Genomic DNA, 22379 nt, shown 5'->3' on the forward strand with positions numbered 1-22379 from the left:
TTCGAGCGGTTTTTGCTTGATTAGATACGCATCAGTCGTTTATGTGTACACACGATGTTTTCCCCAATGTTTTGAGCTTTGCTGTGATTTAATTGTTTTCGGAGAGAGAATATACAGGTGGGAATTGAGTTTCTTAGAAGCAAAATTCATTGAGTTTCTTCGATTACGCTAAGGTGGAAATCATCTAGTGCCTAGTTGGGCAGCGGTGACCCACAAATAATGCCCATAATTCAACAGTCAACTCAGCAGCCGTTTGTCTTTTCTTTTGTTAGTATTATCTTTATGAACAGTTTAATTAATCCGTGAATAATGACCCAGCCAATTAATACTATAACTTTATTATTGAGTTCATTTAGTCAGAGTAAAGAGACTAGTGATGTAGCTTAGTCCTAGGGGGAACTTTTACTTTAGCATAGGAAATTGAGTTTAATGTAATCAAATTTGTCAGTAAATATGGATTAATTTCCAGTGGATCTTTTCTACTCCATTATAAGTAGAAATCATGCTAAGAGTGATGTGTTTTGTAAACAAGAGTGAAGTAAAATCACAATAAGAGTGATGTGTTTTGTAAACAAGAGTGAAGTAAATCACAATAAGAGTAATGTGTTTTGTAAACAAGAGTGAAGAAAAATCATGCTAAGAGTGATGTGTTTTGTAAACAAGAGTGAAGTAAAATCTGAGTAAGAGTGATGTGTTTTGTGAACAAGGGTAAAGTAAAACTTGAGTAAGAGTGATGTGTTTTGTGAACAAGAGTGAAGTAAAATCTGAGTAAGAGTGATGTGTTTTGTGAACAAGAGTGAAGTAAAATCTGAGTAAGAGTGATGTGTTTTGTGAACAAGAGTGAAGTAAAATCTGAGTAAGAGTGATGTGTTTTGTAAACAAGAGTGAAGTATTCAAAATCCACTTCAATTTGACAATTTCTCCATTGAGAAACACCACGGCTCTTTTAGCATGCACTTCTCTTATCAAGGTTATGGATTCATCAACTCAGACATACATCTAAGCATCTAATTTCTGATCAGGTTATAATTATTTTTGGAGAATTACACCAGCCATATACCTAATTCAACTAGTACATAGGAAGAAAATCCTAAAACTGATATTAGAACCCTTGAATAATTTTCAATCCCAATCCATTTCGGTAGAAATTACTAATTAATTTTTTTTACTTAAATCATTTTCGAGCTAAAGCTGAGCGAAAGCGGAAAGAAAAAATGTTATCTCCACTTAGAAAATATATAATGCAAAATGGAATTCCCGACTTTCGGGTCAAGAGAATTTCAAAAATTGCGATGGCATGTCATCACTTAGAATCTTAATCTCAACTTTTATTTTCATTTCTTTATCTAGAATAATGAAGTCACCCAATCCAAATGCAATAACTAAGTAATTATCAAGTTATTGCCATCATCTAAAATGGTGTTCACCGCAGCCGTCATCGCCGCGAACTGCCTGGCGGAGGACGCCTTCAGGGGAAGAACCGGCGCATGTGCGGCGGCGGCGGCGGAGAGGCCGGCCATGGCGGTGGCCGGAGACAATTCAGATTCAGATTCTACAAATGCGCATAACACAATTCACGTTGATACATTTGAGATATTGAATTCCAAAAATGCCCTTTGGCTATTATTTTTTATAAAAATCTACAAGATTATTTAAGCCATAAGATTAATTTGAAGTATTAAGATGTGTGGCTGAGATTTGTTCTCTAGTTATACACTTAAGATTAGTTATATCTTGATCACTACCCTATATATATATATATATATATATATATATATATATATATAGGGTCATGATCTATGGCAAACACCTCTTAACCATATAACTAGAGAACAAATAATAGCCACAAGATCAAAAAAATCAAGGGCTAGTATTAATTTTTGAATTTAAGGAGAAATTAGTTCCCTCAATCACAAATTTACTCTACAATAACAAGGCAGGGGTATAATGGTCATTGCATATCCAAAAATAGGATACGTCGGCAAATTAGAATTCATCTCCTCTTCTTCTCTTCTCCATCCTCATCACCGCCTTGTACCTGCCGTTGTCGCAGCGGCGGCAGGAGATTCAACCTCATTGTGCGATTCAACCTTTTCTTATCTCTTCTGCAAAATTCGCGCGATTCAACCTTCTCGTCAATGTTGGCGTCGCCGTCGTCACGTTCTGCAGGAATCGGACGCTGAATTGGAGGAAAAATGCGTCGCTGATGGCGGAATTGGATGCTAGAGATGAGCGAATCCAGGTTTTGGAAAGGATTGTGGAGAAAGTAGAATCGGAAGATTTGGCGGAGTAGGAAATGCAGATGTGCTTTGATGAGAATGAGATGGTGATTAGAGAGATCGGCGGTGGAAGGAGGTGGATGGTCACAGCCATTGCCACTGCTGCTGCTGTCATATTCTACTTCCATGCTCACAGAAATCATTGATTTTTGTTGATTAGAGTTTCAGTTTTGGATAATTGTTGCTAAATAATGCACTTAATTTGCTTCAATTTTGTGTTTGCTGCACTGGCATATATTTTTTATCACTACTATTATGAGAATTTGATTTCTTGAATCTTGATGGTGCTTGAGTTTGGAATTAGATCACTTCATATTTATGTGTTGTTCTTTGTGTTTTGTAAACAAGAGTGAAGTAAAATAAGAATAAGAGTGATGTAATTTGTAAACAAGAGTGAAGTAAAATCAGAATAATAGTGATGTGTTTTGTAAACAAGAGTGAAGTAAAATCAGAATAAGAGTGATGTGTTTTGTAAACAAGAGTGAAGTAAAATCACAATAAGAGTGACGTGTTTTGTAAACAAGAGTGAAGTAACTTAACAATAAGAGTGTTGTGTTTTGTAAACAAGAGTGAAGTAAAAGAGTGATTTGTTTTGTAAACAAGAGTGAAGTAAAATCGGAATAAGAGTGATGTGTTTTGTAAACAAGAGTGAAGTAAAATTAGAATAAGAGTGATGTGTTTTGTAAACAAGAGTGAAGTGTTTTGTGAACAAGAGTGAAGTAAAATCAGAATAAGAGTGATGTGTTTTGTGAACAAGAGTGAAGTAAAATCAGAATAAGAGTGACGTGTTTTGTAAACAAGAGTGGAGTAAAATCAGAATAAGAGTGATGTGTTTTGTGAACAAGAGTGAAGTGTTTTCTGAACAAGAGTGAAGTGTTTTGTGAACAAGAGTGAAGTAAAATCAGAATAAGAGTGATGTGTTTTGTGAACAAGAGTGAAGTAAAATCAGAATAAGAGTGATGTGTTTTGTGAACAAGAGTGAAGTGTTTTCTGAACAAGTGTGAAGTGTTTTCTGAACAAGAGTGAAGTGTTTTGTGAACAAGAGTGAAGTAAAATCAGAATAAGAGTGATGTGTTTTGTGAACAAGAGAGAAGTAAAATCAGAATAAGAGTGATGTGTTTTGTGAACAAGAGTGAAGTGTTTTCTGAACAAGAGTGAAGTGTTTTGTGAACAAGAGTGAAGTAAAATCAGAATAAGATTGATGTGTTTTGTGAATAAGAGTGAAGTGTTTTCTGAACAAGAGTGAAGTAAAATCATAATAAGAGTGATGTGTTTTGTAAACAAGAGTGAAGTAAAATCAGAAGAAGAGTGATGTGTTTTGTAAACAAGAGTGAAGTAAAATCTTATTATAAGAGTGATGTGTTTATAAACAAGAGTGAAGTAAAATCATAGCTACCAATCATGGGAAAGTGGTGGTGAACAATGCCCGTTCAGGAACTTTCAGCCCTACCATTCAAGCCTTATGTATATTAGAATAATATGTATAAACTAATAAATTTTGGGTCGATTTCCTAAACAGATATTCAGGCTATGTAGTAAGAGCTTTCCTTCAACTTTACTGATACAACATAGTAAGGCATGTATCCACTTCATCCTGAAGCCGAAAGACTAACAATCAAATGCATAATACGAAAATAAGAAATTTCATTCTGCTATTTGCTGGAGAAGTTTCAACTCTCAACCTCTAACCATGGCTTCAGAAAACATGTCACACATAACAATAGCAATGAGTAAACTGAAATGGAATCGCCGCCATGACGGCGTCGGCGCATTCGACATTTCCAGATCCGTAGTCGCCGATCACGCGGGAGAAATTTCCGGACGGATCTTCGGAGCAGTGCGTGCACCACCAAAATCGGAGACTACGGTGGCGGAGGTGGCGGTGGCGCAGATAGAGGAGGAAGAAGATCCGGTGAAATTGGATGAATTTCTCAATTCCAGCTTATGAATTTCATAAAGTAATTTCCGAAAATGCCCTTGGTCTATTTTGTATTATTAAAATAAATAATATTTGTTCCATTTATTTGTGTGGCTGAGATTTGTTCTCTAGTTATACACTTAAGATTAGTTATATCTTGATCACTACCATATATATATATATATATATATATATATATATATATATGGTACACAAAAATAGTTACTAAGAACTAAGAAGCGCAGAAATAAAATGCTGGAATCATTTTATTTACGCCTCAATTAAGTAGGACGTTTGTGAAAATGATATGTAAACTGTATAAACCTCAAACAATTATCATTCGATAATAAGAATCATGTCTGTTTCAAATGAGTAAAATTCATATGATTAAGTGCTTGTTGAAATGGTCCTCCTAGCAATGTAATGTTAACTACATGTATATCATATACTAGCAACGTAATCGCACTACTACATTGTCTTGCACAATTTCCTTTTCTTTTACTGTTTCTTTCTTTAAGAGGGATTGTACAAAGCACTAAATATTAATTTGATCAAGTTGTAGCTAGGATTCCCAACCTCTACTCATATATTGAATTGAGCACATCTACATCAATAGTGGCATTACATATAACTTAGTGTGACTGGCTTAAACCTATACAAATGCAAAATCGGTAATGAGATTCAAACCTCACCTATCACGGACTCAATGTCCCTCATCGGTAATGAGATTCAAACCTCACCTATCACGGACTCAATGTCCCTCATCGGTTATGAGAACATCTGGTTTGGAGTATATATATTAAATAAATTATCTCTCCTAACATACTAGTCGTTTAGGTTGAGTTCTCCTGGTCTGGTCTGTATCACAAACCTTAAACATTTAGCCTAGTTAACACAAACACGATCACTTTAGGGCAAGATCGGGTGATCCATGAAACAGTTATAACTATAGTATTTAACTATAGGTAAATAAACAAATCATATTATAGTAAGTACATTTTATGAATTCGAGTAATATAAGATATTCCCACAATTTTGCATGGTAGTTGACAACTAGCATATTTTGGCAGTTGGTTATGCCTTCACATGTTTGTACTCTTCCAACACTCACTGTTTGCTATATAACACACTACACCACACCACGCCTCTCCATCTCCATCCCATCTCCAATCATGGCTTCCTTCAAGCTCTTACCTCTCCTCCTCCTCTCCATCCTCTCCATTTCCTCCGCAGACATCCTCCAACCCGACTGCGGTTCCTGCTCCCAACCCACCCCCGCCGTCGACCCCAAACCCCCCGTCGACGTCCCCAAGCTGCCCGTGCCACCTGTCACAGTCCCTAAGCTGCCCGTGCCACCAGTAGCAGTGCCCAAGCTCCCTGTGCCACCTGTCACAGTCCCCAAGCTCCCTGTGCCACCAGTAGCAGTTCCCAAACTGCCTTTGCCACCAGTGGCAGTCCCTAAACTGCCCTTGCCACCAGTAGCAGTGCCCAAGCTCCCTGTGCCACCTGTCACAGTCCCCAAGCTCCCTGTGCCACCAGTAGCAGTTCCCAAACTGCCTTTGCCACCAGTGGCAGTCCCTAAACTGCCCTTGCCACCAGTAGCAGTGCCCAAGCTCCCTGTGCCACCTGTCACAGTCCCCAAGCTCCCTGTGCCACCAGTAGCAGTTCCCAAACTGCCTTTGCCACCAGTGGCAGTCCCTAAACTGCCCTTGCCACCAGTAGCAGTGCCCAAGCTCCCTGTGCCACCTGTCACAGTCCCCAAGCTCCCTGTGCCACCAGTAGCAGTTCCCAAACTGCCTTTGCCACCAGTGGCAGTCCCTAAACTGCCCTTGCCACCAGTAGCAGTGCCCAAGCTCCCTGTGCCACCTGTCACAGTCCCCAAGCTGCCCTTGCCACCAGTAGCAGTCCCTAAACTGCCCTTGCCACCAGTAGCGGTCCCCAAACTGCCCCTACCGCCAGTAGCAGTGCCCAAACTGCCCCTGCCTCCGGTAGCGGAGACACCAAAGGGCAAGAGTGGATGCCCGCCGCCGCCGAAAAAAGGCAAGGAAGAGACCTGCCCCATCGACACACTGAAGCTAGGTGCATGCGTGGACCTTCTAGGAGGGCTTGTGCACGTGGTGGTGGGAGACCCCGCCGTGAACGAGTGCTGCCCCATCATCTCCGGCCTCGCCGAGATCGAAGCCGCTGCCTGCCTCTGCACCACCCTCAAAATCAAGGCCCTCAACCTCAAAGTCTTCGTTCCCTTAGCTCTCGAGCTCCTCGTCACCTGCGGCAAGACCCCGCCACCCGGCTACACTTGCTCTCTCTAAACGTAAGAAGATTAATTCAATTAATCAACCAGTCCCATTAAAAATGAAACGTTTCATACTTATTATTCTATTGGTGTTTGTATTGTATTGTTTGCGATGCAGATTTGTGGAATATTCAATTAGCGGACATGAGAGGATGTCACATTTCACAATTCCATTTCTTCAATTTCTAGCTTTTTCCTTGTTAAATTATTTAATTTGCAATTGTTCATCATCATTTCATTATGTAAAACTAGTTCCACGGCGAGGAAACAATTATTGAAGATTGATGTTTTAATCTTTTCAATTGTAATTATTTATTATTTCTCGGGAATGAGATTAATGTATTGTGCTTGAGAGACATGCATAAAAAATGGTCTCGGTTAATTATTTACAATCTTCCTAATTAAACTAATTCATATTTCTAGATTGTCCCATTTGATTTAAGATTATTATTACTAAACTATAATAACAGTATATTCATACAACTTTTAGAATTTGTAAATTTATTTGTGTATTGATTTTTTGAAAAAAATCTTTAGTGATGAAGCTCTGAAATATTTTATTGGGTCAACGTGAATTGTTTGGCTGAGTTATCGTAATTGGATTTTTCATTAAAGCAGCTGTCAATCACAACCCGACACGTGGAATTGGAAATGGAATAGATTAGATTAGATGGATCATGGATGCATGACAGTGTGGGGGCGATTACCACATGAACTTACTTTGTCGTTGCCCCTTCAACAATTTGTGGTGCCTAAAATTACCCTTTTTATTTGTTCTCTTTTATCTTTCTAATTTATATATTTTCTCAATTACCAAAATTGTACTTTGGTGGTAACGATAAAGTGAAAATAAATTTTATATTAAAATTAAACTCAAATGTTGTTGATTAAATTAAAAATAGATGGTGGAGATTTAATTATTTTCTAGTAATTATTATCTACACATTAATAGGATATTGCGGGATAAAATGGTCTATATATCTAACAATTGTATTATATGTAGCTATGTAATTTGAAAGTATACAGTGACATGGTCAAATGCAAACTCTAAACTATGATTTAGACTATTAAAAATTTTACAAAACAATAGCAACAGAAAATATCAACACAGTGTCAATGGTTGACATCACTGACAATGTGTTGATATTGTATTGGCATTGTATTGAAATTGTGTTGACATCAAAATCTTAAAATTTTACACTTGACATTGTGTTGAAAAGTTTGGAGTTTGTATAATATATGAGTTTGCATTTTATCTCTACCCATTATTCATTATTATATACATAGCATTTACTTAGATCATTATATACATTTTACTTAGGCCATTTTTTATATTGCACTTTGGTCATTAAATCACTGTAACGGACTTCTTTAAACAACAACTAATTACAAATTCAAAAACTTTAGTACATTTTTTTGGCATTATATACATTGAATTTATGTCACGGTATATTATATACAGTGACTTACTCATATTAATGTAGTAAGAGCATTATAACACAGGTCGTCAAGGAAATATACAAATTTCTTCGTACAAACATATGCAATTGAAATTCGATATAATCCTTGTAAAATTACTTTTAATTTGATCCTCTTTCCGACCATTATAAGCGAGTCACTTTTCTTTTTGGCATGTTCCACCATAAATGAGTCATTTCAATTTTAAGCAAAAAATCATCTCTGTTACTTTATTTTTTCACCTACTTTATTCTTTTCGCTCCTCTATTTTTCTCTCTCTCTCTTTCGTATTTTTACTCTCTCCACTTTAACTCTTTAAAAATCAATTCCTTAAATCTTGTACCAAAAGAAGTGGCATGGCTTATAGCGGGACGAAGGGAGTATATGATATATGAAAAAATAATTTAAATCACATACCTTTTTGGGACGTCTCAATAAAGTTGAGTTATTTCCTTTTTAACAAAATACAAAACAACCTATTACTCTTATTTTATTCAGCACATACTTTACTCTCTCTTGTCTCATATTTTATTTTATTTCATTTTCATTTAATTCATTTTGCACAATTTCTTATTTTATTCAGCACATACCTTACTCTCTCTTGTCTCCTATTTTATTTTATTTCTTTTTCATTTAATTCATTTTGCACAATTTCTTATCTATGTGTCTAAAAATTTTGACCCAACTTAATTAGAACAAAGGAAGTATAAAATTTAAATCATCAATTGTTATTGGAAGTCATATATGACACTAAAGATTTGAAAAATCTACAACATTATACAACACATCGGTTTAATTATGTGACATTATACAACCCATTGGTTTAATTATCCACATTACACTACAACATTATTCAATTGTATCCACAACATTATCGATATTTCGTCTTACAAAAGGTTGAAACCCCAACCCTAAGGGCTCCACACATCCCGATCCGACAGTATTGTGAGGGGTGTTAAATCCAGGTATGCATTAACCTGGTAAGGGGAATGACCTAACCCACTGCCTACTAGAAGTCCATCTTTCAAGGCCTCACACTTGTTCATAAGAGGTACTGTAACTACACGACAATAGTGAGATTTGATCATTGGCCATTATCGATATTTCATAACTACAAATAGATTGATTCCCTAATAGTATATCCTTAATGAATAAAATGACGTAAATAATACGGGTAATCACCCTAATCTAAAGGCATTGTACCTTAGTTTTGATATAAGACTTGGTTTTATTTTTGATTCATACTATATCCCTGTATTTGATAAATTTTATCACAAAGTTATAAAAAAAATATTTATCCTATATCAACTATAGTATAAAATTAGTAAATAGTATTCCATCCATCCCATTAAAATATAGGTTTTTTAAATGACATGAGAATTAATGAATAATTGGTAAAGTAAGAGAGATAAGGTGAATGTTAATTAAAGTAGTATTAGTGGATAGTTGGACCACATTATTATAAGTGTTTAATGAGTTGTAATGGTGGATCATAATGATATAAGTTGTAAATAAATAAATGTATATGGGTAGTGGGTTAAGGATAATTTTTCATAAATGGACATTCCCATATTTTTATAGGATAGGTGAAAATAAAAATATACATATTTTTATGGGACTATAATGTGTAAAAAAAATCAATTTTAAATTGATCAGATATGCTCATCGGGAGAGAAATCAAAAGAAAACAAAACTTATGTGTTTGGATTTAAAAAATACTAGAAAATACTGAAATTTCTTGTAAATAGACCCAAACATATATTTGTCACTCAATTTCACAATAATTTCCAAAGTTTTATAGTTCAATATGCAATCATCTTAAAATTAAATAAATTAACATAGAGATAAATCAATTTGTAAAAAATCACATTATTTTAATACAGTAGTAACATAAGCCTCTTTAGGCATAGATATAGATTAAGCACAAACAAAATAAACACAGAAATTTGTATCTAGATTGCTCATTTGCAGACATAGTTGTCTCAAGTTGAGATTCACAGCCTCAGTGACAAAATTGTATACAATCATGCATCTCAAGTTAGGTTTACAACACAACACAATTAGCTGTATAAGAGAGTAAAAGGTTCTCTCTCTTTTTTTTGGTTGAATGATTCCTGAACAGCCTTCGCATAAATCCACATATGCGGTCGTCTACTTGAACGAGAGCTTTCACTCGTCCAAATAGCACAAGTTCAGCTTCCAGAAGTTGCATCCGCTGCAGCTACAGCGGAAACCTTATCCCCTATTGAGCCACCTGCATTTGGTACAGTATCGACTGAGGATGCCCCGGTAGGTGAGGTCGACTGTGTGGTCAAACCAGAGAGCTTTGGTTGGCTCAAGGCATGGCAATGTGGGCAGTAGTAAGTAACATATGGATACTCTTCTTTCCTTGCCAGACCTGAAAATATGTAAAGCAAGAGAATGTGCATCGTTTAATCACACACCATAAATTCAATCTAGACGCTAGGTACGTGAAACGAGAGAAGTAGTCACTGTTTACCATTGTGCATGTGGCAGTTTCCACATATTAGTGCGTACGACTGTGTTGGATCGTCTCCCACGAGTAAAGCAGCAAATCGAGCTATCCATCCCCCATCGTTTGTTGGACCTGTTTGGGTGTGATGCTCTACAATCATCTGATGTGTAATTGCATTTTTTGTACTGGTATTTGTACGGGATGGTTTCCTATTTCGTAGCCCATTAGTTCTTTCAACTTTCATGCCATTGCTCTTTCCAGTAGAAACATTCTGTTTAGAATCATCTTCCATGTATAGTTTCAGACCAGAATCTGCACCCAACTTGGCCGCCAGCACTGTGGCAGCAGCTGCCTTGGCAGCCGGATCAGTGTCGTACCTCTGCATCGAATAATTTATACACATTTGTGATGAGATAGTAAGGGAATATGAGTAATTATACTGTCACCCCTACCTGTATCAGCTGTTGAGTAGTATAATAATTTGTTCTCTCTTTCAGTTCATCTACTTTTGCTTGCCTCTCCGCTCGAAGCTTTTCAAGCATCTTCTTGTCTTTCTGATCAACTGCAAGATGTATCGATAATTCAGTACAGTTTCCGCAGGGGCAGAGTTGCAAGAATAATTCAGATAAATGGTAAAGCTGTAAGCCAATTCTGGCAAAGAGCTAGACTATAATGACAGGAATCTATCAGATCATGACACATTTACAGATATCTGGATTAGAATACTTCCATTTTCCTTCTAACAAAGCATGTATGCACGCAAGCAAACACAGAGAGCGAGAGCAAGAGAAAGAGCAGTAAAATGCTTACACATCCTTGTGAAGGTGAAGTAAGTAATGTAAGATAATGCCGGCAGCAGAAACACTGGGAAGACTAGCAGCGCTCTCATTTTCCAGTCCGAGACTAAAGCTCTTGTGGTCATGATAGCATACCCTAATGCCATCGCCTGAGAAGTTATAAATACTAACAGAGTCATATCAAATTCCAACTAACCCCCATTTGTTGCCGCAGTGACGAGCATATCAAAAGACATAGCCATCAACTAGCAAACAATTTACCTCGAGAAGAAGTGAGAATAGCATCAGGTGCCTACTCATTCTCCGCCAGCTATTCGAACGTCTCGTGATCCTTGAAAGAATAGTGGCCTCTTCTTTGGATATATGTATTGCAACCTCTTTTCAAAATCATCCCCATGTAATCTAAATATCGCACCCCATAGTCTTGATAACAACCCTTTTCTCTTCTTCACTGTTTTCGTTTTGATCTCAGTCGATGCGGTAGGCTCTTTAACATCGTCCTTAGAAGCTGCAGCCATCCCCTGCTACATGGAAGACCAGAATTTAAACTCTCAAGTCACTTTTCACCATAAATTTTCCACAAAATAAGTCAGGACACGACTACTAAGGCCCTTCTTGGTATGATGGAATGGAATGTGATTCGTACTTCCATTCTATTCATTTGCTTGATACAACGGAATGAAGGATGAAATGGAATGAAAATGCAAAGAAAATGTCATTTCATTCCTATCTTCATTCCATTTCCATCTTATTCCATTTCGTCATATCAAAAAGGACCTAAGTACTCGTAAACAGCTAGCAAAACACAAAACCGAGTAAGAACAAGGATTGAGCTAAAAAAACAACTACTTGGAAAGGGTATACACACAGGACTCCTGCAAGAAGCAGCTAGATAAACCACAAGGATCAATAGAATTGAAATGGGAAAAGTTAATATAATAGTAATAAATGAATAAAGTCTCCCCTGAAATGAAAATTTAAACCCCAAGTAATGTTATAATCTGACCTTTGTCCTGATTGGAGCTGTCTCTGAAAAAGCCAAATCTGGATATGAAATTTGAAGTGCTGTAGAATGTAGATCTTTCAAATGGAAATAATGAGGAGAGAAATTCAAAGCAGCAACTGCCAACTGCCACCAACCATGTTTCAACAATCATCATTGTTACATCGCAAAACAAACATTTTTGGGATTGTATTTCTTAATGTCATTTCCTTATTAACTTGTGTTGTGATTCATTAAAAATATTCGTCACTACATTTGTTTAATCTTTTTGGAGTTCAAAACTCTAAAACATTCTAAACTTGATTGTTATTGAATCATATCTGCTTAATCTTTTAGGTGATTAAATGTAAAAAAAACTATACTTCTCCATTTGTATCAAAAGTTTTTCAGTATAAAAACATGTCAGTAGGATTAAAAAATAAAGCAGACTGCAAATGGAAGGTGAAGCATGCATCTCTGTAAAAATTGGTAGCTTGTTAGCGCATATTCATTCCAAAAGAGCTAAGTAATTTCTCTGTGTGGCACCCAAATCTACCTCTAAACACACATCAATCACATCACTATGAACCAAAACTAAAACTTCCAACTCTTATTTGCTGAATTTGAACTATATATATATATATATATATAGGGTCATGATCTATGGCAAACACCTCTTAACCATATAACTAGAGAACAAATAATAGCCACAAGATTAAAAAAATCAAGAGTTAATATTAATTTTCGAATTTAATGAGATATTAGCTCCCTCAATCACAAATTTACTCCATAATAACAAGTCAGGGGTATTATTGTCATTGCGGATCGAATTAAATCCAAAATCATGTTAGGTGCAAAATTGAATTCATTGAGAAATTCATTGAGAAACGGCGATGAGAGGGAAGGCGAGTAGGAGGATGAGGCTGCGGAGGAGGCTGCTGACCTCGATCGCCACGAGCATGAAGTAAGGGAAGGAGGAGCGGGAGATCAGGAGCATTCCGTCGAGATCCGCCGCGATTGAGTGGCGGTTCGAGCTGTAGGTGGTGGAGCCGTAGACGATGGAGGTGCAGTCGGTGTAGACGGTGGCGGCTCGCTCGATGAAGCTGATCGGCGTCAGCGGCCTTGAATTGAGCGGACTTGGCTTCAGCTGATCCATTTGATTTTGGTTTCTGCGAAAGCTGTGTACAAATTAGTTTTTAATTAATATCGTAATAGTATTGTTGATACGCGTAACCATATTGTAATTGAAGTCACTTTAGCTATTCATAAAAAAACATGAAAAACATAAAAAAACACCAGGTGCGAAGAAGCGAAAATCTGCCAAGAAGAAGAAGGAATATCAAATTCATTCCAACAATCACTTTTGTAAACAAGAGTGAAGTAAAATCACAATAAGAGTGATGTGTTTTGTAAACAAGAGTGAAGTAAAATCACAATAAGAGTGATGTGTTTTGTAAACAAGAGTGAAGTAAAATCAGAATAAGAGTGATGTGTTTTGTTAACAAGAGTGAAGTAAAATCAGAATAAGAGTGATGTGTTTTGTTAACAAGAGTGAAGTAAAATCAGAATAAGAGTGATGTGTTTTGTAACAAGAGTGAAGTAAAATCACAATAAGAGTGATGTGTTTTGTAAACAAAAGTGAAGTAAAATCATGCTAAGAGTGATGTTTTTGTAAACAAGAGTGAAGTAAAATCATAATAAGAGTGATGTGTTTTGTTAACAAGAGTGAAGTAAAATCAGAATAGAGTGATGTGTTTTGTAAACAAGAGTAAACTAAAATCAGAATAAGAGTGATGTGTTTTTTAACAAGAGGGAAGTAAAATCAGAATAAGAGTGATGTGTTTTGTTAACAAGAGTGAAGTAAATCACAATAAGAGTGATGTGTTTTGTAAACAAGAGTGAAGTAAAATCATTCGAATAGTGATGTGTTTTGTAAACAAAAGTGAAGTAAAATCATGCTAAGAGTGATGTGTTTTGTTAACAAGAGTGAAGTAAAATCATGCTAAGAGTGATGTGTTTTGTTAACAAGAGTGAAGTAAAATCAGAATAAGAGTGATGTGTTTTATAAACAAGAGTGAAGTAAAATCAGAATAAGAGTGATGTGTTTTGTTAATAATAGTGAAGTAAAATCAGAATAATAGTGATGTGTTTTGTTAACAAAATCACAATAAGAGTGATGTGTTTTGTAAACAAGAGTGAAGTAAAATCACAATAAGAGTGATGTGTTTTGTAAACAAGAGTGAAGTAAAAATTTTTATACTCATTCATGTGGCAAAGCAAAAATCCATAATTGGATTTATATTTCTGATCCTAGAAAACAAAATAATCCAAAAACACATTGGAAAGGTTTATACTTATTAATTACTATCATCAAAATGTTGTGTTTAACCTAATATGTCAATAAACCCAAGTACCCAACTACTGATATATTCTCAACAACCAATCTTTCAATGTTTCTCGATTTTACATGTTACATTGAATTGAACAGCAATAATTCAATTCATTTAAGGTCCATCCTCCAGTGTTGATTGAACGATTGATCTGTTCTTGAAGCTCCCAGTTGCGATGAGAAGCTTGGCTCAGTCGCTCCCTCAATTCGTTCAACTCATGCTCTGCCTTTGCCATATCTGCCAACGACTTCAATTGCACCTCCATGCTAGCAGCCCTCTCCTCAGCCAACGCCTTCTCCAGATTCGAAATACTCTCCTTCAGCCTCGACTCATGGCGATGGTTTACTGCAAGTCCGACGGCGCCGCCCTGTGCCTCAATTGCGACAGCTACGTCCACTCTGCTAACGCCGTCTCGCTCCACCACCTCCGCTCTCTAATCTGTGACCGCTGGGGCAGAGCTGACCGCCGGAATCCCCACTCCTCTCCGTTGGGATCAAATCACGTAATTTGATCGCTGATTTAAATTTGATAATGTACCTTCCAAAAATACCCTTGGCCTATTTTGTATTATTAAAATAAATAATATTTGTTCCATTAAGATGTGTGGCTGAGATTTGTTCTCTAGTTATACACTTAAGATTAGTTATAGGATTGTATATATATGTTACAAATCCCTTTTCCAAGGATTGTCAAACCTACCTGCTAATTAACCCTGAGGAGGAGGAAGGCGGGGGGCTTCAACAACCAATCAACAGCTTCCGTTCAACGTCAGTTATGAAATCTGATTCCTCTGTGATGTCTCAACTTGGCAAGAGCGTCTTGAGTTTTACCATGCTTTATATCAACATAAATAGCAGTAAGAATAGCTTGGGAACTATTCGGTATATCAGAAAATGCGTTGGTTAGAAATCGTTCAGCCTGCTCTAAGTCTCCCTGCAGTGCAAAGTGGGCAGCAAAATTTGCACAGAACAGCCCCCTAGCTTCCTCAGGGCTGGAAAACACTAAGGCTAGGGATTCATCTCCTATTGTGCCACCATGTGACTCATCAGTGTCAGCCACTTTTTCCACTGTCCACTTCTCACAGTCGTCTTGGGAGTATGGAAGCTTAATATTGTTACTGTCGGGCATGTACATCGCCAAATGCTCAGCAGCTTCCTTTGGCCTATTTAACAGGCATAACGCCTCTGCAGCATACACTGTGCCTAAAAATATGTACATCTTTGAGCAGTCAGGAAGTTTTAGTAGGGACCTTGCTGTTGAAAGAGCTTTTGAGGGATCTCCTAGTGCCAACTCAACAAATGCTAAATCAGCAAGCACGGCTTGTCTTATCATCAGGTTCTCCTTCAAGAGAATACGTTCGTAATCAAGAATGGAGTTATCCAACGTGCCACCCAGAATTTTTCCGCCCGTGTGTTCTTTTACTTTACCATTGGCATTAGCTGGACTTGAGCTAGAAGCTACAGTAGGTGCTTTGGGATCACCACCAGTGGCATTCTTGACATTTGAACTCGGCAATAGTGGTGCTTCTCCCGACTCATTTTCCTCAGAACCGGGGGCCTTGGCAGCCCTGAAATAGTTTGTGTCAGAGTCTAATAAGAACAAAGCATTTACAAGGGCCTGCCGGGCAAGAGACATCGAGATATCAGGATGTTTTCCATCAAATGTAATTGAACTTTCCATTCCAACATATCTTCCCTGACCATTGGATGAACCATATCTTAGAGCAAGCTGTCTCCATTTCCCCCTGCCAATGACATTGGCTTCGATCTCAGAAACCGCAAATGCTGCTGATGATTTTATTAATCCCTTATCTAGGGCCATCAAACAGCACTCAGCCATTCTTAACCATAGAAGAGGTCTGTTATAAAAGATAAGGCTGGCCTTTTGAAAGCAGCGAGCTGCATGAAAGGGTCTGCCACGGGCTAATGATTGAACACCACAATTATACATAATCAGGAGGGATTTATCCTGAGACAAAGTTAAAAGTTTTGGAGGCTTCTCTTTCCGTGCAGCTGAGCTACTACTTAAGGCTTTGGAAAAAAATACTCCTGATGTATGATGCTTACCAAGCCGATAATAGATGCAGCCAAGATCATTGTAGTACATGCTAGAGAATTCCATCTCAATGCTGTTAGTTGATGCCATCAAAAGCTTAATTGCTTTGCGGTGGTTTCCACAAACATATTCAAGTTGTGACTTTAGGTAGAGAGCCAGGGGATAATCTTTGCCACGAATCAGATTCATAGCTATCTTCACCTCACGCTTGGCTGCTTTCAGGTTCCTGGTGAGAAGCAGAAAGCGAACCTTGTAAAGATGTAACTTAAGCTTTAAATCAGCAGTTGATATCAAACCCTCTGGTTGGATTCTTTGAAGATCATTAGCAGAGACAATGCCAGGTCTTTGAAGATTTTGTCCACTTATGTCAAGAGAAGATAGTAACCGCAAATGTTCATCTTCAAGTGCTTCCTCCGATAATGTTCTAGTTAAGGAATTATCTGAAGTAGAATCAGGGTGAGAACCATCTTGAAGGGTCGAATTGTTGGAAAATGATGTAGATTTTGAAACTAATAGAGGTTGTTGGTGTGCCAAGGATCCATTATCTACTTGATTGCCCACACTGCTAACATAAACCTTCTCCATGTAGCTTATCACATCCTGAAACAAACAAAAAAAAATCATACTTACTCACTATCAAGTGGCATAATTGAGCAACGGTAGATACTGATATCAATGCCAAAAGAATTACTCCGTCCGTCCCGGCTAAGATGACACATTTCTTAGTCAGCACAAGATTTTAGATGTGATTTTAGATGTTGTTGGTTAATGTGTTTGATTGAAGAGAAAAGGTGGGTGTAAGAATTAAATGGAGATAAAAAGAGAGTTGAGTATTTTAATTGGAGAGAGAAAAAGTGGTTGGGTTAATTAATTGGAGAAAGAATGTTGCTTTATTGTTTCCAAAAATAGAAAATGTGTGATCTTATTTGGGATAAATTGAAAAGAAAAGTTTGTCATCTTAGCTCGGACGGAGTGAGTAATATTCTGCTGGGAACTGACAAATCAAGAGGCAGATAACAGGGCTTACAGCACACTGATAATATATATCTAACACAAAAATGTAACTTAAATTAGAGGCTTATCTCCATACACTACGAAGTAGCAGCTTAACCAAATAAAAATGATCAAACCATGCAGTTTCAACTTGTCAAATATTAATACTCCCTCCATCCCAAGATAAGCGAGTCATATTCCTTTTTGGGATGTCCCACTATAAGTGAGCCATTTCCCTTTTTGGCAAAAAAATTCTCTCTCACTTTATTCTCCACCTACTTTATTCCCTCTTCACTCCTCTAATTTTCTCTTTCTCATACTTTACTCTCTCCACTTTAACTATTTAAATACCAATTCATTAAATCCCGTGCCCAAAAGAAGCGCTTCGCTTATCTTGGGACGGAGGGAGTATAAAGAATCTCCAACTGGTAATAAAGCTAGTAGCTTATAAGATGTTCCTTTTCCATTAAGCACCATCTCCAATCAGAATGTAAGTATTCCCAAACATCAGGGAAGGGTGAAAGAATACAAAATGCACAGAAAGGGAATGGACAACCTCGTCACCAGAGAACTACAAATTTACATTCGGCCACCTAACTCTACCTACAACAATCAATTGATTAAAGCTTCTCTCTTAAATGCAGTACAATTTGTTTAGTGTCTTTGATCCATGATTAGAAGTTTCAAAACAACTGAAGAATTACTGCAAGAAACTTCAAAGCTAGAAACATGATATTATAAGAGATCCAAATTGCTAAATGACAGCTGTAAGAAAAAAGACAAGCATCTTTCCATTTCAGTCATATTGCGACTTTAGAGACATCTAAACAATTTCATGCCATCTTCAGAGAAAATTTATCCTAAAAATATATCATTTCAGATTTGCCAACAATACATGTAGAATCATTCACAACCACTTCTCTGATCGCTCTACCACAATATACAGTCTCAAGGAACAATATCCTGGAAAAAGATGGTATAAAACAAATCCTAAAGTTATTTCATGGTGAAAGAAACAAATAAAAATATACATGCACAACACAGATAGACCAACTTTTATAGGAAAAGCGCAGCTTATCAAATGCAGAGAGCATATATTCCAACAGTAACTTTTGTTTTAATAGAGGAAGAACTCGCTAATAGAAACTATTTTACTTCAAAGGCATATTAGGGTTGCTTGGGTGGGCAACAACAACCCTATTTAAGAGACTTTAGTTTATGCAACCTTGCAAATTCCTTTAACGTTAATCTTTTCTATGAAAGGTTAGGTAAGCCAAGATTCAGATTGAGATCAATGAAATGCCTAATCATTTTTACATGAGTACAGTTATATACACCCCAAAATCCAAATTATGAGGAAAAATTAATTGATGAAGAGAAATCTTTATTTGTGCTCTTTCTTTGTATTTATACCTTGTTTAAATCAAAGAACCCTCAGCCATAAAAGTATAGAACAAAACCTGTTGCTTAATCCCCTCAATACTTTTGTACCATTTGAAAAGAATACACATTTAATTTAACATAGAATGAACTTACGGCAGATCTTGATGCATTATGAGAAAGTAATGCGACGTCTAGCAGCAAAAGGCATATACACAGAGCTGTCCCCTGCATGTGATAGCATAGAACTCAACCAGAAGAAAAAAAGGTATCAAGATATGAGATTCTCAATAAATTACAGGTTCTACCTCACGAATAGGTTCAATGGTCTGATACAAAGTGTCCAAATATGAGAATGATCTTGCAAATTCATGAAGATGGTACCAGATGACTGCCTGCAGTCAGATCCATGAATGGATATGTGAAGTTAAAGACAACCTGAACTTCAGGATCAAGAAAATGCCAAGATGAACATAGACATACTATGTTGTAAGTTGCCACTGAGATATCAAATTCATAACTGCGCACAATAGATGAAATAAGATGTCGGGGAGCACTATTTCCCTTGATGCTGGAAGTCTGTTCGCCTCCATTGTTGCTGGAAACCTCTAAGTGTTCTCCAGATGCACATGCAAGTTCTTCACTTTGTTCCTAAATTAAGGGAAAAACAAAATCAATTGGAGATAAAAGAAGTAAAACATAAAAACTCAAATATGTTAGGTAATTTATATATCTACACAAAACACTATATAGAGTGGACCAAATAGTCTCTAGTAATATAAGAAGATAGCATGTAAAAAGTTTAAGAAGAAGATGAGGAACTATTTCCAGTGAGGCAAAATGCACAGTATGCACCACAGGGTTTCATATAGAAGTTGTAACAAGTGATTTTGGTTAAATTAAGCATACATACAAAGACTATCATAAACTGACATGATATGCTTCTTCGTGCAAAAGCTGACAACCTAAACACCGGTTACACTGCAAACATTTGTTTTCACATGCATATTTGCACTTAATACAAAGCATATATATTTATCATATATAGACAAGTGAAACACTAGCAAAATCACTCAGAATATAGCATGCATGAACTTGAACACCAGTATATATACCACATACTCAAGCACATAACATGAACAACTGTATTGCAAACCACTATATATTATCCCGGAGGTAAAAGATCAACAAAGACATGCCCCACACATCCAGCATAGGAAGTCAGCTTGTCCAATTTGAAGTGTAGTGAGAAGCATGCCTAACCAAACTTCTACGAGGTTGGGGAGAAGTGGTGTGGTGAGAGCATTTATCACAGGTCAAGAAACAGTACAGCAACTAGGCAAACATCTGATTTCTCTGTAGCACTACCACTGTAGTAAAAGATTTTTACAAGGTGAAAAACCAGAAACTGCAAGGCACATCACTGGAGCATTTTACTCATGCAGGCTAATCATTTCATCTAAGTCTGTAACTCTTGAATAAGTCCTTGAAACCCTACATCGCGTGGTGTTGTAGTCATTTTGCTCTTTCAAATCTTATTCTCATGTTTCTTATGTGTGTTGACATCCCACCATACTAACTAACCTTTCATTGTACAAGTCACTATATGAAATTTCCACACCATATATAATCTGGTAGGAGTGAATATCAAACCCACCTTACCAGCAAAACTGAAGTTGGTTTCTACTGTTTTTAACTGATGTCTATCAAATTTATTGGCAAAGAGAATATTCGTGAAACTGTGATTTTCATCCAATTAAATAGCATCCATTTCATTCACAAATCACACTTAATTTAACAAAAGACCTAAAGTTGAAGTGATTCCATGCACTATGAGGAAGAAGGCAGAGAGTGCCATTTAAACACAAACCTTGATTTTTTCCAGTGCTTTAATAAGCCTTCTAGGATCTGAACATCCACCTTGTAAGCTCTCAGCAATGGCAATATTATGACGCATCTAAAATGAAAAAACGAAATTAAAAATTCCATAACACAAGAAAATAATTGAAAATGCTCTAAAAACTACAACTTGGAACAATTCAGGAGAATGTAATTGACCTTTGGATCATCCTCCTTCTGCAGTAACTGATTCAAAACTCTCAAACAGTCCGCGAACATCCCACTCTGAAAGAGCACGGCAGCCTCCTTAGCAAGACCCTCTGTGGACGGTGATCCGTCTCTAGTATTCAATGTCACTGACGAAGAGGGGGAATCCATTGGCACGCAGATCGATGAACGAAACCCTAACCCTCAGTGTCAGCTACTGTAGAACTCGCATGCGAATTCGAATTTCAACACGAAATGAATCGGAGTTAGAAATGACTAAACCCTAACGATAAATGAAGGCTTCAGGAAGCTATGAAAGATGAAGATATACATAAACAACCATGTACGCATAGCATATCTCCTACTCCATCATTCCTAATCATCTTATAACATGTAAGTGATGATGGTATTATTATTTTATTAAGTTGAGTGTGGGGTAGGAAATGATGGAGTAGGAGATCCGCCCTGGTACACGTACGTATATAATTTTATTGAGTTTGTATGGTGTATGTATATATGTGGAGTATTTTTTTAGGGGTTAATCATAGATGTTCTCAACTTACGGAATTAGCTGACCGGATTTGAACTCGTGACCACAACTTTGTCCGATCAATTATGCTACAATCCTTTGGTTGTGGAGTATTTTATTGAGTATGCACCGGTGGATAAATGATACTCCCTCCGTCCCGGACTACTCGCACATTTCATTTTCGGCACGGAGATTAAGGAATGAGTGTGTAGCAAAGTCAACAATTGCGGCTGTAGGTGATAATTTTTATTAAAAATGGAAAGAGTGCAAATAACTTGGGACGCCCAGAAAGGAAATAAGTGCAAGTAGTGCGGGACGGAGGGAGTATATGATAGGACATTTTATGTGAGCATCTTATATAAGCATGTTTGATGCGAGTTGTTTGGATACTATGTTTCACAAATATAAGGATTTAAAACTACGCGAAACTGAGCGTTTGCTTGTCAAATTGGTGTCCAAGCAAAGCCCGTGTTTTAACCCCTAAACCCTATTCATATCTACCTAGGGTGTGTTTGATAATAATCACATGAATAAAGCCCATTACAATATTCTCAAGTGTTTGATTGAGAATATGATTACAGAATCCTTTTATCTTATGTTTGATGGGTAGTAGTATATGGGCCACGATTAGAAACAGATGTTTGATACATTGGTGGAAGTTTTGAATTTTATTTACTTGTAACCCTAAAATATTTTGGAAATCACTGAAATCTATTTTCCCTCTTTCATCTCCTGCGTTTCTCACAGAGATTTTGCGGGGAAATCTGAAATTTGAAGAGCTTC

At 36.9% G+C, this 22379-nt stretch overlaps 2 protein-coding genes and 1 pseudogene across 2 annotated transcripts; 1 reads left to right on the plus strand and 2 right to left on the minus strand.

Annotated features, from left to right (window-relative positions):
• Positions 1–5369: 5369 nt before the first annotated feature.
• Positions 5370–6842, plus strand: LOC121749601 (36.4 kDa proline-rich protein-like). The gene is made up of 2 exons (XM_042144173.1): positions 5370–6508; positions 6609–6842. The coding sequence occupies exon 1, from the start codon at positions 5370–5372 to the stop codon at positions 6504–6506; it is 1137 nt and encodes a 378-aa protein (XP_042000107.1). The 3' UTR covers positions 6507–6508; positions 6609–6842.
• A 3039-nt stretch (positions 6843–9881) lies between these two features.
• Positions 9882–12173, minus strand: LOC121747371 (annotated as a pseudogene).
• Positions 12174–14526: 2353 nt separating this feature from the next.
• Positions 14527–21476, minus strand: LOC121748530 (CCR4-NOT transcription complex subunit 10-like). Its single transcript, XM_042142945.1, has 6 exons — positions 21080–21476; positions 20892–20978; positions 19505–19672; positions 19330–19416; positions 19178–19249; positions 14527–17248 (listed from the first exon to the last, which is right to left on the minus strand). Exons 1-6 carry the CDS (start codon positions 21236–21238, stop codon positions 15362–15364), a joined length of 2460 nt encoding a protein of 819 aa, XP_041998879.1. The 5' UTR covers positions 21239–21476; the 3' UTR covers positions 14527–15361.
• Between the last annotated feature and the right edge of the window lie 903 nt (positions 21477–22379).

Source organism: Salvia splendens, chromosome 9 (assembly GCF_004379255.2).
Source record: "Salvia splendens isolate huo1 chromosome 9, SspV2, whole genome shotgun sequence".
In the NCBI taxonomy this organism is placed as follows: Eukaryota; Viridiplantae; Streptophyta; class Magnoliopsida; order Lamiales; family Lamiaceae; genus Salvia; species Salvia splendens.